Source organism: Paramisgurnus dabryanus, chromosome 4 (genome assembly GCF_030506205.2).
Source record: "Paramisgurnus dabryanus chromosome 4, PD_genome_1.1, whole genome shotgun sequence".
In the NCBI taxonomy this organism is placed as follows: Eukaryota; Metazoa; Chordata; class Actinopteri; order Cypriniformes; family Cobitidae; genus Paramisgurnus; species Paramisgurnus dabryanus.
This window is the reverse complement of record NC_133340.1, coordinates 33,476,993-33,494,607: the sequence shown is the minus strand read 5'-3', so window position 1 is coordinate 33,494,607 and position 17,615 is coordinate 33,476,993. Positions and strand designations below refer to the sequence as shown.

The 17,615-nt window shown below is 37.6% G+C and overlaps 1 protein-coding gene across 1 annotated transcript in view; it reads left to right on the top strand.

Moving 5' to 3' along the window:
• Positions 1–1,504: 1,504 nt before the first annotated feature.
• Positions 1,505–17,615, top strand: part of prkcba (protein kinase C, beta a) — a 46,201-nt gene continuing 30,090 nt past the window's right edge. The window contains exons 1-2 of the mRNA XM_065254262.2: positions 1,505–1,884; positions 2,401–2,432. Of these exons, the coding sequence (XP_065110334.1) occupies positions 1,718–1,884; positions 2,401–2,432 (199 nt within the window). The 5' untranslated portion in view covers positions 1,505–1,717. The remainder of the gene's footprint in view (positions 1,885–2,400; positions 2,433–17,615) is intronic.

Sequence of the window (17,615 nt, the reverse complement as noted above, 5' to 3'; positions counted from 1 at the left end):
CCCATTCTGACATTCAGTTTGGAGTTCAGGAGATTGTCTTGACCAGGACCACACCCCTAAATGCATTGAAGCAACTGTCATGTGATTGGTTGATTAGATAATTGCATTAATAAGAAATTGAACAGGTGTTCCTAATAATCCTTTAGGTGAGTAAGCAGTTAAAAATAAGCTATAGGGGTAAAATTATTATCGTACATTCTCACCGCCCTCCTGAGGTGACAGTTGACAAGATATATACAAAATAGCACAAAAACAAATTGTATACCTTTGTGCTGAAATACGCTCCAGCCCATTACAACACTGCAGAGGACATGTGAGCTAGGAGAAAGGATGGATGGAAAACAGGTTTTGAGTTGAAAATAAAATGTCTAGTTATAATTTTTGTGACAATGTTAGGTGATGATGGATGCCAAAACTGGTATTTGAAACTGCAGGTCTCTAAAAAACAACAACATGAAATATGATGATTGTGCAAAAATGTAACCCTAGAGCACAAAACCTCAAGTAACATGAGTATATGTGTAGCAAAAGTAAAAATACATTGTATGGGTCAAAATATTTTTCTTTTATGACAAAATTAAGTAAAAATCATGTTCCATGAAGATATTTTGTACATTTGCTACTGTAAATATGTCAAAACTTTATTTTCAGTGCGGTGACTTCTTTTTTAAGGGCACACGGTGCAAAGCTCATCACAACATCGCGTCATGTGTGTGGCTCGTCATGTCAAAATATGTTTGCCGTGTCATGTGAACCTATATGTGCACATATTTAGAATTTGCGCCCCTCAGAAAGCCACCACTGTATTTTTGTGACTTAATGCAGTTGCTTAGGACTTCATTTGGACAACTTTAAATGCGATTTTCTCAATATTTAAATTTTTACATTGCAGATTCCAGTTATTCAAATACTAGTTGTATCTTGCGCCATTATAGTCCTAACAAACCTGGAAAGCTTATTTATTCAGCTTTCAGATCTCATTTTCAAAACATTGACCCTTATGCCTGGTAAACTTTTGTGGTCTAGTTTCTTCACAGAAATGCCAGAAGAAAAAAAAATTGTTTTTCAAAGAAACATTCAGGTTAAGGTTTTTTTTTATTATTTCTTACTGTTTTAAAGTCTGTAGAAACTTTATTCACTGACTTGAAATGGCCCTAGCACACCCTAACAGAAAACAAAATACACATTTTCTACTTATACTGCTAAATGCTGCTCAAAGAAAAACTTGTTCTGATAAATTTGGACTGTCAGGTAGACACAGACACATAGTCTATTATGTTTTATAGCCTATGTTTAATTAAGTAAACATTATTACGGAAAAATGTCTCGCGTTACAAGCTTCTGTCACTCAATCCTTTGTAGGCTATTTATTCACAACGCATTTTTTAAGCACGATTTGTTACTACATGTTTTACCAGCAAAATACATTAAAACAGAATATTTCTCTTAACCACACAACACATAAACGCATACAGTTATGCAAATCGACCGTATGACAGGGGGCGTGGCCACAGTGTCTCTGGAAGCTCCGCTGCTCGCGCGCTCAGGCAGTAGAACAGTCAGCTGGGGAGAGGCAGGCGTGTGCTCGCGCGTGCCGACCAACCGGGAAGCGAAGCGCAAACCGAGCTAGACCCTGCACAACGGCGCAGGCTCGAGGTCGAAACGGGCACTTTTTCACCCCATCGACGCACGGATTTCTAACACTTCCGTCCTTACCATGGCCGACCCAGTGAACGAGGGTTTCGATGGCGCGGGAGGCGTTCGAGGTTTCGAGCGACAGGGCGCGCTGAGGCAGAAGAACGTGCACGAGGTGAAGAATCACAAGTTCATCGCGCGCTTCTTCAAGCAGCCGACCTTCTGCAGCCACTGCACCGACTTCATCTGGTGAGTCCGCGGGCGTTTGCGCGTTCACGTTGTTATGTGAGGCACAGGTTGCTCACTTGATGCTCGTGACAGGAAAAGCCCCTCTGTCACAAACGCACCGACGCGTCTGAACGCACTCGAACATCCGCAGTGGTGTCAACGCAAAACAAAGGTGCCGACGGAAAAAGAAAAAGGCTCGCGCGAGCAGCTGCAACGCAGCGCTGCGGTTTGTGTCTCTATCAGATGTTTTTCTGTACATTTGCACGTAACACCCACATTTTTGGCATTCGGATAAAACTATTGCGCGTAAACATGCTCTTCCTGTCCTTTAGGGAGGGTAAAGGACAGATGTCTATCATGAAAAAACGGGGCTATAATCAAGCCATCATCACGTCAGGAAAAGATTTGGCGATTTTGCGGAATATATGGCGCGCGCCTGCGCAAGTAGTGCGCGCTGAGGAATGCGTCCAGATTTGCTTTCTGCGCTGGTGTTTTTCTGTCGCCGCAATCTCTCACACGTTTTTTTCTCTTTTGCAGGGGTTTCGGCAAGCAAGGCTTTCAGTGTCAAGGTAAGACTGCGTTCCTCTGCGTTTCTATACTAAAAAAATCAAGCAAATGCTGTATGTCTCATTTTCACTGAGGAAAACCGGTTGTTTTCTGTCAACCGTGTCTTTTTCTGCTTTTTGGGCTATGAACAGTCTTTCACAATTGATGGTGTCTGAGGGAGAAAAAGAAGGAAGACTTTGGTTTTAATGCGTTGGGTTGAAGAAATTGCTTCTGACAGTCGCTTGTGTGCTGTTGCCACACACCGATATGTTAAAAAGTACAGTACAGTACAGTAACAGTAGGTGTTAACAGTTACTCATCTGCTGTAGCTGCGACTGGTCATATTAAAAACTACAGTGCAATTCAGGAAACAATAACGGTTGGTGTGACATTTGCTTGTCTGATGTACCAACACATATACATTAATAACTACAGTGCAAAATAAAAAATACAGTGCAATGCAAGAAAAAAAATAACATTTGGTGTAAACGGTTGCCGCTGACAGTTGCTCGTCTGATGTAGCAACACATTTGAATTAACAACTACAGTGCAAAATAAAAATTACAGTGCAATACAAGAAAAAATAACATTTGGTGTAAACGGTTGCCGCTGACAGTTGCTTGTCTGATCTAGCAACACATATGCACTAACAACTACAGTGCAAAATAAAAATACAGTGCAATACAAGGAAAAAATTACATTTGGTGTAAACGGTTGCTGCTAACAGTTGCTTGTCTGATGTAGTGACACATATACATTATTAACTACAGTCCAAGATAAAAAATTACAGTGCGATACAAGAAACAATAACAGTTGGTGAAAACGGTTACTGCTGACAGTTGCTTGTCTGGTGTAGCGACACATAGAAATAAATAACTACAGAACAAAATAAAAACTACAGTGCAGTACTAGAAAAAATGACAGTTGGTGTAAAAGGTTGCTGCTGACAGTTGCTTGTCTGGTGTAGCGACACATAGAAATAAATAACTACAGAGCAAAATAAAAATTACAGTGCAATACAAGAAAGAATAACAGTTGGTGAAAACGGTTGCTGCTGACAGTTGCTCATCTGATGTAGTGACACATAGACATGAATAACTACAGAACAAAATAAAAACTACAGTGCAATACTAGAAAAAATGACAGTTGGTGTAAAAGGTTGCTGCTGACAGTTGCTTGTCTAATGTATGTACACATAGACATTAATAACTACAGTGCAAGGTAAAAATTACAGTGCAATACAAGAAACAATAACAGTTGTTGTTAATAGTTGCTGCTGACAGTTGCTTGTCTGGTGTAGCGACACATAGAAATAAATAACTACAGAACAAAATAAAAACTACAGTGCAGTACAAGAAAAAATGACAGTTGGTGTAAAAGGTTGCTGCTGACAGTTGCTTGTCTAATGTATGTACACATAGACATTAATAACTACAGTGCAAGGTAAAAATTACAGTGCAATACAAGAAACAATAACAGTTGTTGTTAATAGTTGCTGCTGACAGTTGCTTGTCTGGTGTAGCGACACATAGAAATAAATAACTACAGAACAAAATAAAAATTACAGTGCAATACAAGAAAAAATAACAGTTGGTGAAAACGGTTGCTGCTGACAGTTGCTCATCTGATGTAGTGACACATAGACATGAATAACTACAGTGCAAAATAAAAATTACAGTGCATTACAAGAAAAAATAACAGTTGGTGTTAACGGTTGCTTCTGACAGTTGCTGATCGGCGTTTGGTGAGCCTAGCCATATTGAAAACTACAGTTTATTTTAAAAACTACAGTCCAATAAAGTGAATAATGACTGTGGGGTTACCGTTGCTCGTCTGTTGTAGTTGCACACAGACATATTTAAAACTACAGTATATATTAAAAACTACAGTGCAGTACAGTGAACAATGACAGTAGGTGCTAACAGTTGCTCGTCTGCTAGCTGCGCCTAGTCATATTAACAACTACAGTGCATGTTAAAACTACAGTGCAAAACAGGAAACAATAACAGTTGGTGTTGATGGTTGCTGCAGACAGCTGCTTGTCTGCTGTTTGCTGAGCCATATTTAAAGGGCAGGTTAAACTGTATTTCATGCATTCTGACATATTGGCAAAGGTTTGAAAAAGCAGTTGGATGTGTGACAGAGTATTTCTTAGCCAAATGCACTCCTCCTTTTTCCTACAATTTTGGAAAGTTTTTTCAACTTCTGAATCGGTTGCATAATAGAGCCCTCCGGTACAGTGGAAGTCCTTATATGGACACTTAAACCAGAACAGCGCACGCACACCAACCAAGAGCTAACAGGAAATCGACGTCACCTTTGTTGTTGTTGTTTGTGAGTGAATTATAACCTTGTTCAACTTCCCAATGAACCCAGCATTATGGAAACAATGGATATGATTTGTTCAACCGGGGTAGCAGCAGAGTTATGCATGTGTTTTTGTTTAATGCTGGATTTTGTTGAAATGGGGCGGTCCCCATCGGGTCATGACTTGCAGGCGGTAAGTAAAACTGCATCAAATGTCTGTGTTTTGTTGGGAATTGGTAAATAAGTGCATATAATGTTAACGACACGAATGTGTAGTGAATCGTAAGTTATCCAGAGATAGTGGGGTAATGTTTTGTCGTTCCGGAAACTATCAATCGAGCTGATCTGTTTTTTTTTATCTGATAAAACTAGTCTTTTCTGAGATATGAAGGATGCAGTACTACTTTATTTTTACTCAAGATTAACATGAGATAAGCAGAACCAGCGGGTGTTATGGTATATAGTTTATATAAAAAACTACAGTGCAATATACACTTACAGTAAGTGTTAACAGTTGCTGCTGACATCTGATGCAGCTGTGCCTTGTCACAATACTGTAAAAACAACAGTGCATAAGTGTAGTGTATAAGTTCTGGAATCTTATCTGAAATTCATCAGTAATACATTATAGCGCCTACTATGCTGTAGGAGTTAATGCATCTTTCTACGCATTTTATTGATTATCACCATAAACAATTTGTGATTTAAAGTTCTTTGCCTGTGGCACTGCACCCTACGGGACTGTGAAGCACCTCTTGTAGTGACAAGTCTTGTAGTACTCAGTTTAAGTTATGATTGAATTGTGAAAACAGTCAAATTTGACTTTTTGCATTTGAAAGTGAGTTACAGTATCTGCCATAGCAGTTGTGAAATGACCCAAACACAAATTCACAAGCATAAAACTGTCAGAGCCTGAACTGTCATTATACAAGTGGTTTTCTAACATTGTGTGAATGCATTATCTCCCACCCACTCAGAACAGTAATGGGCAGTTAAAAGCAAATCATCATCCGCAATGATTACATCACAGTTCTGATCATTAGCACGATACAAACGTCTGTGAGTTCTCTAAAACATGCAGCTAAAAATCTACACCACATCCTCACAAAGCATGCAATTGCTGTAGGATTTTATCAAGCAGTCTTGGTGATGCCTGGTTTCCATTCACCATCCTTTTTTTTACTATTTACAACTTATTAAGGACAGCTTAAGTATCACAAGTAGAAAATGTCATGTTAAAATAGACACCTAAAGTAATAATTGTACCATAAAATAACATTTCGGTCATTATTTACTTACTGTTACATTACTCCATGCCCATATGACTAAGTACTTTGTATTCTTTCAGTATCGGTAGTATATGTAAACTAATAATGTTTACTCTTCCTCTGTGTTACCTGAACCGAGAAATTTCTGTGAATTTTTTTAGCAGTAGTCCGCACACCCCGGAGCTGTCAAAAGTCAGCAGACCTTTGCAAATAATAAACATAGATTTCTCGGTCCAGCTAAGGTGGAGAAAGAGTCAATATTGTTCGTTTACATATACTACCGACATTAACAAAGTACAGAGCGAGGTAAAGATGAAAAGATTATACTTATTTTCTCTATGTACAACTCAAAAGTGCACAGTTTGTTGGCACTTTTTTATATAATGTAGGGGCCTATGAAATCCGTTTGATTTTTTCCCCAAATTCCGTTTTATTTATTCTCAAATTCCATGTTTTCCGTTTTTGTTTCAATGGTTAAATTAATTTTAACCAACAAGCATATCTTATTAACTAAACACATTAAACAAATACGATTTAAAACCAATTTGCTAAAATATTAATTTAAAATTACATATAGGCCAATGTATTTTAGCTGTCACTACAACAATGCTGCATACATATCTTGTTTTACTTTTCATGCATCTGTATTAAATTGTATGAAATTGTCCGTCAACAGTCTATGATTTAACATTAGCAATAAATACAAATGAAACACTGCACAGTCCCCTCTGTCAGCTGCAAAAGTTGTTCAGTTAAGAGTAGTGAGTGATTTCCATTTTTGGTTTGTAATAAACATTTCTAAAACAGAAACCAGCAGGCTATGGTCACTTTAAGACCCAATACAGACTGATCTGTTTGTACTGATAAACATCCAGCTGTAATGTTACCTAAACAAGAAAGAAAACATAGTTCAGTGTAGGGCTGCATAACAACTAATCGCAACTAATCGTTTGCAGAATAAACGTTTTGTTTACATCATATATGTGTGTGTGTACTGTGTATAATAATTATGTATGTATAAATACACAGACAAGCATGTATAAGTTTAAGGAAAAAATATGTGTACATATTTATATTATGTAAACAAAAACTTTTATTCTGCAAACGATTAGTTGCGATTAGTTGTAATGCAGCCCTAGTGCAGTGATCACGCGTGTGTTGAAAGGCACTCCTGTGTGCATGCTTCGTGAGCCCTCATGTCTGAGGAGCATATACGAGCTATACATGATGTTTTATTAACAAGGTTCGGGAGGAGCACGATCAGATAATTAACTAATTCGGCACAGGTGCGACTCATAAGGTAATCAGCCTATACACTACATATACATACATCCTACCTAGTCCTGAGTTCGTTTTCCGACATCCCTCCAACTCCCCACTCTAATCTGTTTTTATCCCACTTCAGTGATGGGAGTTCTCCTGGTTCATGCCATACCCCGGATCCAGCGTTCGAGCTTTACTCCGGATCCAGAGCCCTCCCCCAGAACAACACACCAAAATATGCTTACTTTTGCAATCAGATTAGATGTAAGGGCGAACTCGTGAAACACTAGATGTCAAGAGCGTTGCGTTGCGTCCTAGGGTGGAAACGCACAGTCGCACAATCAAACATATTCACTGCAGTGGTGAACCTTTCATCATCTTTAGTGAATTTGTGCGGACGTGGGAAGAAAGTATACTGTACTTTTTTTGTCTGCTGTGTTCCGGGCTTTGACGAAACCTGCTTGTGAGGCAACGCTTGTCATTGTTTGCAATGCAATGCATGACGAGAAGTGGGCATATACAGTACCTTTCTTTCCACCATTACATAAAAGGAAAGTGTTTCTGTGCAGTTCTTTTACAGAAAATTCCTTTTTTATGCTTGTATTCCGTGATTTTGTCCCCGTTATCCACATCTCAGAAATCATAGGGCCCTATAATAAAAGTGAATGCGAACCATCAAGCTCCAAAATGGCCATAAAATATAATGAAAGTGGACCAGATGACTCGTATGTTACATTTAGACAGCCAAGAGTGAGGAACCATTGGGTCCCGAACGAATCGTCATTCATAAATCAAACAACATTAACTTTTCATGAACTTTTATTAAGGTGCCAAGGAGAGCTATGGAGAGGACCTCAGCAACAGCAAATTATATTTCGGTCTGTTCCACCACAAAGCAACAAAATGCAAGTCATACAGACCACCTGGATGGTGTTTTCCCACGAGTTAAAAACAGTATGCACTTTTTCGCATTTGGGTTAACAAATCTTTCAATCTGCTTTATTGTACCACAGTCATCAAATTGAAGTTTTCACTATGAGTTATATACAAGCAGCCTCGCTTGGTTTATCTGTATGTATTGCCTCCACATAGTCTCCCACTATTATAAATGTCTGGGTTTGATTAAAATATTTTATTACACTTATAAAAGCATATATCTTCTATAATCTCTTTGTGCTTTTTTTAATATTGCGCATAATGAGTGCAACAACCTGGCCACCATCTGCTTCCTATTGGGCCCAATATCTGTCAGATAATTCATCAATCTAATTAATGTGAAAGCTTTCCAGTGCTGATCCTCATTCATTGATTTCTTACATTTTTAAGCAAGGATGTAGAAGAAATTTTTACTTTGTTAATGCTGCCATGTTAGCATTAAATGTTAATCATTTACTCTTTGAGCAAACACACACACACCCAAACGTAAGCTTACAAGATAAATAGATTGATAAAATTGTGTAAATGTGGACCTTAATTTTGTTAATATTTGTTCTTTTGTGTCCTGTAACATAATGACCACATCTCCTGGACATGTCTGTTTGCTTCAGCGTTTTCTTTATGCTGGCATACTCCTAAATGTTAACTTAATTAAATCCACATCTTTAGCAAGAAGCCCCTCCCTCTTATACCATCTAGAAATAGCGAGCAACAAATATTGGTTCGTGGTAACAACAAACCTTAGGCTATTGGCTGTTTAATAAAAGGGAGGAGCCCTTATGTCCCTCATTTTATTAAGAAATTTGTCAAGGAAGGTCAACTGAACAAAACAGTCGCAAAGCTTGAAATTGAACTGGGGTTTTTTTTGGATCTTGAAGGCTTATCTAAATAGATTAGATGATAGATTTACAACAGAGGACAATAAATCAAATTGGTAAAAAAGATTTTCCCACCTTTTGATTCTTGCTTCATTTGGTTTGTTTGTGGTAGAGAGGGTTAAAGTGAAAAAGAGAGCAAGAATAACAAGAGGAGGTCGGAGCTGTCAGTCCCTGACCTGGTTCAGGTAACAAAGGGATGTGTTTTATACAGGCACAATAGCTATTTTTACCTTTTCATTTTACTGTCAAATACCAGTAAGCCGAGGCAGAGGTACGAGAGGGCGGTGGTGAAACACAGAGGGAAAAATGCAAACAAGAGGTTGAAGTGAAGGCTACTGTTAAAGTTGAACGTATCAATACACAAAGACATGTGGAAAGATGCCGTAATACTGTTTGTGTTATCAACCCTGTTACAATGATACCCAATAGGAAAGCTTTCTCATTATGCCAAGTATTAGGTTCATCGATTGTTCATAAAGTTGTGTGCATGCATGTCAAACCGTGAAATGTTTTACTGTAAAATAGAAACAAGGACTAAAATATATGCCATTCTTCATTTGTATAATTACTCAATTCCGATCTATTTATGTAAATGTATGGTTGGAAAAATACGAATGTCATTTTGAGAAATGAAAAGTATGCTTACTGCTATTTAAATACACCATCCATGGGCAAAACAGAGAGTAAATCAAGGCTGAAACTGTTGTGAGCTGCGATGTAAACCCAAGCACTATTTCTTTCTCTTTATTGTGGCAATAAAGCAAATAGTAATAAATAACTATAATAAAATACATTTAAGTGCTGCTTGGCTTTGCAGAACCCAGTGCCAAGAAGTGACTCTTTGCTGTGGGTGGTTGCCAGGGCATTGCCAAGCAGTTGCTAAGGTGTTCTGAGTGATGTATAGCGCATTGCATTGTGTTTGCTTACTGAATTACTTAGTGAAAAGAAACCAGCCCAGTTTTCAGTGGTTGTGTCCCTAGTTATTGCTTGAGTCCATTTCTTATTGTAAGTATACAGGGTTTTCCCAGCTCATATAGCTGAAAAAAAACTTTAGGGTTGCACGATATTGAAGGGGATATCGATTTTTATTTTTCACCTGTGCATTTTATTTAAATTATATTACAGAATATTGAAAACTGAAAATTATATATAACCAACATACATGTTTCACATTGTTTCTTTTGTTGTTGTTGTTGTTGCTGTTTTTTAAAGGAAAACACCACCGTTTTTCAATATTTTACTATGTTCTTACCTTAACTTAGATGAATTAATACATACTATCTTTTTTCAATGCTTGCATTTTTAATCTTTGTACAGTGCTTCTTGAATGTGTTAGCATTTAGCCTAGCCCCATTCAGTCCTATGGCTCCAAACAAACGTTTTATTTTGTGCCACCATACTTACTAGTATAACTGCTCATATAACGGTCTTTAAATAGGGAAAACATGGAAGTGTTTGGTGGCTTATAAATTAAGGTGACCAGGTTTTTTTTATGAAAACCAGGGACATTTCCTAGTTAAATGGTCAAAATATCATTAAAATCTCATTAGTTGTTATCGATTAATTAAAAAATGGGGACAAAACGTTTTTTGAAAGTTTTCTTCTTTTTGTTGTGGCTTCACTGCAAAAAAGACTGACTTCTTACTTAATAGTATTTTTGTCTTGTTTTCAGTACAAATATCTAAAAATTCTTAAATCAAGATGCATTTTCTTGATATTTTGTCCGCGCTGTACAAAGATTAAAAGTGCATGCATTGAAAAAAGTATGTATTGATTTGAGTTGAGGTAAGAACATAGTAAAATATTGAACCACGGTGGTGTTTTCCTTTAAAGAAACATTGCTCTCTTTTAGCGCTATGTATCGCAAGAATCTTGTGATATGATGCGTATCACGATACTTTGTTTGCGGTGCGATATGTTATGCTGCTATAAACCTAGGCAGTATATTGGGATATTGGGACACTGTTTACGGATATTTCTACGCACATGCTGCTTAAAAGGTCAAGCATATTTTTTCACCAAAGTTGTTTAAGACAGCTTACCATCTACTTGCCAAATTGCCGACGTCCTTAGTACTGTTTGTTTAAGACGCAGGTTTTGTTTGACGTCAAGGCAATATTGTTTTGTGATGAGCAACTTCGGGACTGTCTGCGTTTGCCACAGATGTGAAAACAACAAAATACGGACCGTGGATATGAAGTCATAACCCGCCATTGTTTACAAATACAACACTGAGCTCACTGCGTGGCAATTTAGGGGTAACTTCCGCTTTCTTGCCGAATTTACCGGTATTTTGGTACTGATGTGTGAATGATTTCTTACTGGTAAAAATACAGAACGTCACTGCGTGTGTAAACAGCACATTTTTGCATTTACTTTTAAATTCATGGTTATTTTACCGAAATTACTATGTGAAAGTGGCTATTGAGAACACACCACCATATGCAAACCTTAGCAAAAATAAATGTAAGCGCACCCCTATGCTATTGCTAGTACTTCCTGTCACTGTTTACGTTCAGATGTAAGAAGAATGCTATCTAGTGGTCGGGATGTAAAGTGCAAATGACTATCATGAATCTTTATTTTAAAATATCAATATTGGTCTTTTTTAGAATCGATACAGTATTGGCAAACAGAATTTCACGGTATTTTCTTGCACCCCTACTCTCTTTAGGCCGATTCGGATGGGATTCGTTTTACGGGGGTAGATGGCGTAATGCAATTTTACCACAGGACGCCTGTAATATTAATGGTTAATTCACACGGGATTAGACATTTCAGTAAAACATTTAGAAGTGGGAGGGATACCCCGATTACGCAGTGCGTCACTTCCATCTTCGTCACGTGCACATTACCTTGCTTCCTGAAATCACATGTGCAGACAAATCTGACCAGAGAGGAAACACTGTGTTTAATTTTGGTTTGGGGAGAACGTCAGTTTCAGAAACACTTCTCTGTCTCTGAAAAGTGATTTTGACCTTTGTCTGATGTCGTGGTATGCAGGAACTGCTTTGATCACAATGACGAAATTTATGTGTATATTTACAGCTGGTCTATTTGCACAGGATAAGTATTACCTGAGGTAATTTCTCCAGACCTTTTTACAGAAGGTAAAAGTCGCTGTAATCTTTACTGAGATTTTCCGTAATGATTACTGACATGGAGCATTTCACGGAACTAAAATCACTGAGAAGCTATGATAAAAATGTATTTACCCCACCTCCCTATGTAAAACTAATGATGTCCGAATAGTACTTTTGTCTCTCAGGCCTTTCTGCTATGAGCATAGACCAACTTTGACTAACTTTTTTAAATATTAAAGTAATTCATTTATTGCACACAGTTGCGATATGCATATTGTGATGTTTTATTGATTTCGGTATATTTTTCGCCCCTAATTGTGAGGTGAAGGAAGTGTGAGCATCTTTTAGTTAGCAAAATCGTAAAAGTGCACAGAGCACCCACATTACTGGGATCTTGGATGCAATGTTTAGAAATGTTATGATATGTTTTCCTTTAGCTTAAACTTTAAAGGATGTTGTTAACCACACCAAGGTCATGGGATTGGGTTCAATTCCGGTAAACGCGTAACATTAAGGTTGCTTGGAGAGAATTAATGGGACGAAGGCCTGTAAATGCCTTTATAACTAACTGCAAGAATTTTTCTGTTATCACATCATCTGTAATGACCGGAGGGCTATAATTAAATTAATAAGAAGCTTGACTTTAATTAAGATGCATGAAGCCATGGGATTTCAGACATTTTATTATGAACGTGCCGATCTTCTGCCATTTAAATATTTGTGCGCTTTTTGCAATAGTTTGCGTACATTGTAATTGCTTGCAATAGCGGCAGTGTTAGGTAAGTTATTTAAAGGAACAGTATGTAGGATTGTGGCCAAAACTGGTATTGCAATCATAAACCTTGTGGCTAAAACTGGTACTGCAATCACACAACTAGTGGCCAATACCCAAAATGACAACATAAACATCAGTTGAGGGCTGCAACTCCACTTTTTAAATGACAATATCCTTGCCAGGCCACTGATGTCAGAAATATTTGAAATGAAAATTAATTCTTAATGTCTAGTGACAGATCAGGGCAATTTTATGATTAATTGATATACATTTCTTACATACTGTTCCTTTAAAAAAAAAATCATTACTATTTACTAATTAGATCTTTAATCATTTAATTAGATTACTGTACAAATTACTCTATCCAAAAAGTATTTAATTACTTATTACTTATTACTTTCTAAATCCTATTTAGTAAATGATACAAGGATAGGCTTGAAATGGCTCGAATAAATAATATAAAAGTAAATCAATTATTCTGTTCCCACTTTAGGGTCTAATTCTCACTAAACTAGTGTGTTACCATAATTTTTAGGAACTTACCAACATATTTAAAGTGGGAAGGATACATAAAAACATTTATTTTAACTTTAGACTTTAATTTTTGATGTTAAATCGAAATTGTATTACAGTATACATAATTTTTACAGTCTATAAACCGTATTTAGTTACATCAGAAGTAACTGTAATTAAATAACAGGATAATAAGAGTAATCCCTTACTTTACACTGTTAAACAAATCCGTAGAAATTGCTGCTGGGTTGCCGGTAATTTACCGTAGATTTAAATTTATGTTTTTTACTGGCAACATTTTGTTCAAAGTTAAATGAACATTTAACATTTACAAGTCTTTGTCTTTACAGAGTAAAACAAAAAAAACAGCATCAAGCAAAACATTCTGGGAAACAAAATCTGAAGCAAAAAACAGAAAAAGGTTGATGATGATTTCTGGTTCCCAGAATGCTTTGCATGAGGCTGTTATTGTATAGTTTTATTCTGTAAAGATAAAGACTTGTTAATATTTAAAATTTATTTAACTTTGAACAAACTCTTGCCAGTAAATAACATAAATTTAAATCTACGGTAAATTACCGGCAACCCAGCTGCAACAACATTGTAATTTCTATGGAATTTTTTTACAGTGTACTTTTTCAAGGGAAAAGGAATTAAATTACAGTAACTATTTACTTAGTAACTAGTTACACCCAACACCGATTGGCGAAAAAATGGAAAAGCTGGGACAGTACCCTTTAAAAATGCACTAGTACCATTTTGGTACAGATATTTGGTACTAGCATGTACCTTTGACTTACACATAAGCAAAGGTGTATTTTTTTTAAAGAGTACCGCCCAAATGACAGCTTTTGTACCTCTTCTCTTCTGAGAATCTGCAAAAGCATACTTAGTATTAGCAACCTCATAACAATGCGATGGTAAGTCAATTGTAAGTCAGGTACAAAGTAGAACTTGCATGTAATTGTTTTATTTTGGAAGTCTATTCATGACCATTCATTTTGAAATTGTCATTTTCTAAAAAGAAATGTCAATGATGGGTAACAAGGTTGGACATTTAACCCAAATTAAGCGATCCCCCAACACTGTAGTACACAGTTTTGGCATGAACGTCGATCTATACATCTAGTTCTGTTTCGTTGTTTGTGAGCTATAGGCACAGGTTTGGTCTTGTTCCTTGACATTCTGAAAATTACAGCTGTTTTGAGTAGTTTATGATGGTCTAAGTGAGACACACACCCACATGTAGTCCTCCTTGACTAAGGCAACTTTTCGATCTATATCATGTTTCATACGTGAGCGGTTGAACTTTCTAGGAAGTCAACAGGTTGGCACTTGCTCCTATGGAGAACATGTCGGAGTCTGTGGGAATTATCTCCTATTGAAACACTAAAACATATGTGTGCGTGTTAACTGTGCTATTGGGAAGAGTTAATCTGAGCCAGACTATTAAATTGACATTAAGTGTAGAAAACCGTTCCATTCTCTTTAACCCTTAGGTCTTGTTGCTAGGCAACAGCCGACAGACTACGAAGGGAATGTCCTGGAATGTTTCTTTGGAAAAGGGGCATGGTGAGCAGAATGGAAAAGACTTGTTTACACAAAAAGGGAGATCCTTTTGCCTCAGCGTAGCTTCTGTAACTTGACCGTCTCCTTTCTGATGTCACTCACACAAGCTGTACATTCCTGTGGCTGGAATGTATAGCCGTGTTTGTCAGATTGACTAGATTAACTGTGTGTGTGTGTGTATGTTTGGTTACCTCCCTAACCTCTGCCCTGTAATTGTGTTTACCTTGCCTCTTGCCTGTCAGGTCCTACAAGGTATTCAAAGAGGCGGAAGATAGAGGTGTAGGTGTACGTAAGAGCTCTTAGCTCTTCTTCATTAGAATCAACTTTTTACTTTCCTAAGAACAGACTTTTATTTACGCAGATTAACAGTATATAGAGTAGGGTTGTGCCGATAGACGATAGTATCGTGTATCGACGATCTTCAGAGATATCGCCAATGGCAGGCTTTCATGGCGATAGTCACGACGATAGTTGGCGAATGTTTATTATTATTATCATCATAGTTTTATATTAACACCCACAATGCATGCTTTTCCTCACATGAGGGTTTGGCTTCACTTTACGTGGAGAGCTTGTAAAGAGAGAATTCCTTCTTTCACGTACCTGCATTAATGCGCGCGTCTTGGTCTCCTTCTACCACTAAAATCCAGCGCGCCGCGTCATGAGCAGCTGCGCTTCTCTCTGTCTCACGTGCACGCGCTCTCGCGTCTGAAGTCTAAACATAAACTAAAGTAGTAGTAATCCTTATGTCTTTGTTCAGTTTAATGCATTTCATGCGAGCTGAGGCAAACTTTACTTTTTGTTTAAAATATGACCCGCTGCATATTAGCGCCTCACTCTCGCGTACGCGCTGAAAGCTGCGCTCTGTCTGAAGTCAGATCACTAGGTATTAATCCTGTTTATGATATGCATTTCAAGGAGTTGTAGAAACACGTCCCTCGTGTTTAATATATGATTGTGTTTAAAATATGATAGCGTTCCGTTGGACCGATGCGTTTAAAAAGGCACCTCATGAGAGCACCACTGCTTGACACGTGTAGTCTTCTGCAACAGCACTAAACCAATGCATTGAATTGTTTATGTGCGCGCACGTGTATGTGCGTGCGCAGATGCATGTTTTTACAGTTATTAAGTAATCATGATAGGGTTTTAATGACGCGCTCGCATTAATGGCATCAGGTTTAAGAAGGTTGCGGTCATGACGGTGTTGCTCTTGTTTCTTTGTCCACCCATCAAGTGACTTGTTATAATGAGTAAAAAATTAACAAATAAAAAAATGAGTAAACTACTGCCCCGCCCCCCGATAATATCGTGTATCGCCGATCTCACAGGCTGACGATAGGTCGATCTGAAAATAGGCCATATCGCCCAACACTAATATAGAGTAATGGAAATACTGTTGAGAGCATATCTCAAATAATCTGGTTTGGAAAGTAATGAACTTTTGATCAGCAAATCTGAGCACAGTGTGAGACTTGTAGAGATCTTTCTGTTCCTGTGGTAAAGGTCATTAGTTTGATAAATGAAGAAAAAATGCTGATTAAAGAAACATAGACACATCTAACACATCAGATCAAGATGCAGGCGAATGTTCTACATTATTTTCGGGTGGATATAAAGACGCCACGTTTGAGTGGACATGAAACACACTTAACTGTAAAATCACAGATAGCAGCAGTTGCCACTGAGTTGTCAACCTCATTAATAATTTGTCAAACAATGCATTTTTAATAGTCTGGTTAATAATGAATGCTAGTGAGCTCCTGTGATTAAAGTCCTAAGGTCGGTAATATCTTGTTGTTGTATTTTTGCACCGTGTACATGTATATAGTTGGTGATGGTGTTTATTGCTGTGAAGTCTTGCTCTAAAGTGATTTTCACAATATATTAAAACTTTAAATATTGTATACTTGCATAAGACGTCATCCGATACATTGCACATGTTTTTACATGCGACGCGATATGATTCCAGCGATGGGCAATTTGTCTGTCCATACTTAACGCAATAAAGGGGTATACGTGACGCATTCAATCACAAAACACAGCCAATCAGAACAGTTTTGCTTTTTAAGTTTTATGTTTTGTCTCACACTGCAGCTGGGGAGCGCACACACAAAGATATGCTGGATCAGTATCAGGCCCGATCCGAGCTTTTTGGCTGGATCGGACATCGGATCGAGAGCCGACAACATGACCGATCCAATTCCGATATGTGCGTTAGCCGTAGTTGTTACTGACAAGCTATTAAGAGTTTGTCTGTCCATACTTAACGCGATAAAGGGGTGTAGCGTGACGCAGCCAATCACAAAACACAGCAAATCAGAACAGTTTTGCTTTGTTTAAGTTTTGTCTCGCACTGCAACTGAGGAGCGCGCACACATAGACACATGCATCCGTCTTTTATGGCTTTCCTTGGGCAGCTTTGTTATATATTTCGTTTTTTAACGTCTATAATCAGTCTCTCCTGTCCATGTTTGATGATTAAAAGGATAGTTCACCCAAAAATGAAAATAATGTCGTTAATGACTCACCCTCGTGTCGTTTCACACTTGTAAGACGTCCGTTCATCTTTGGAAGACAGTTTAAGATGTTTTATATTTAGTCCGAGAGCTTG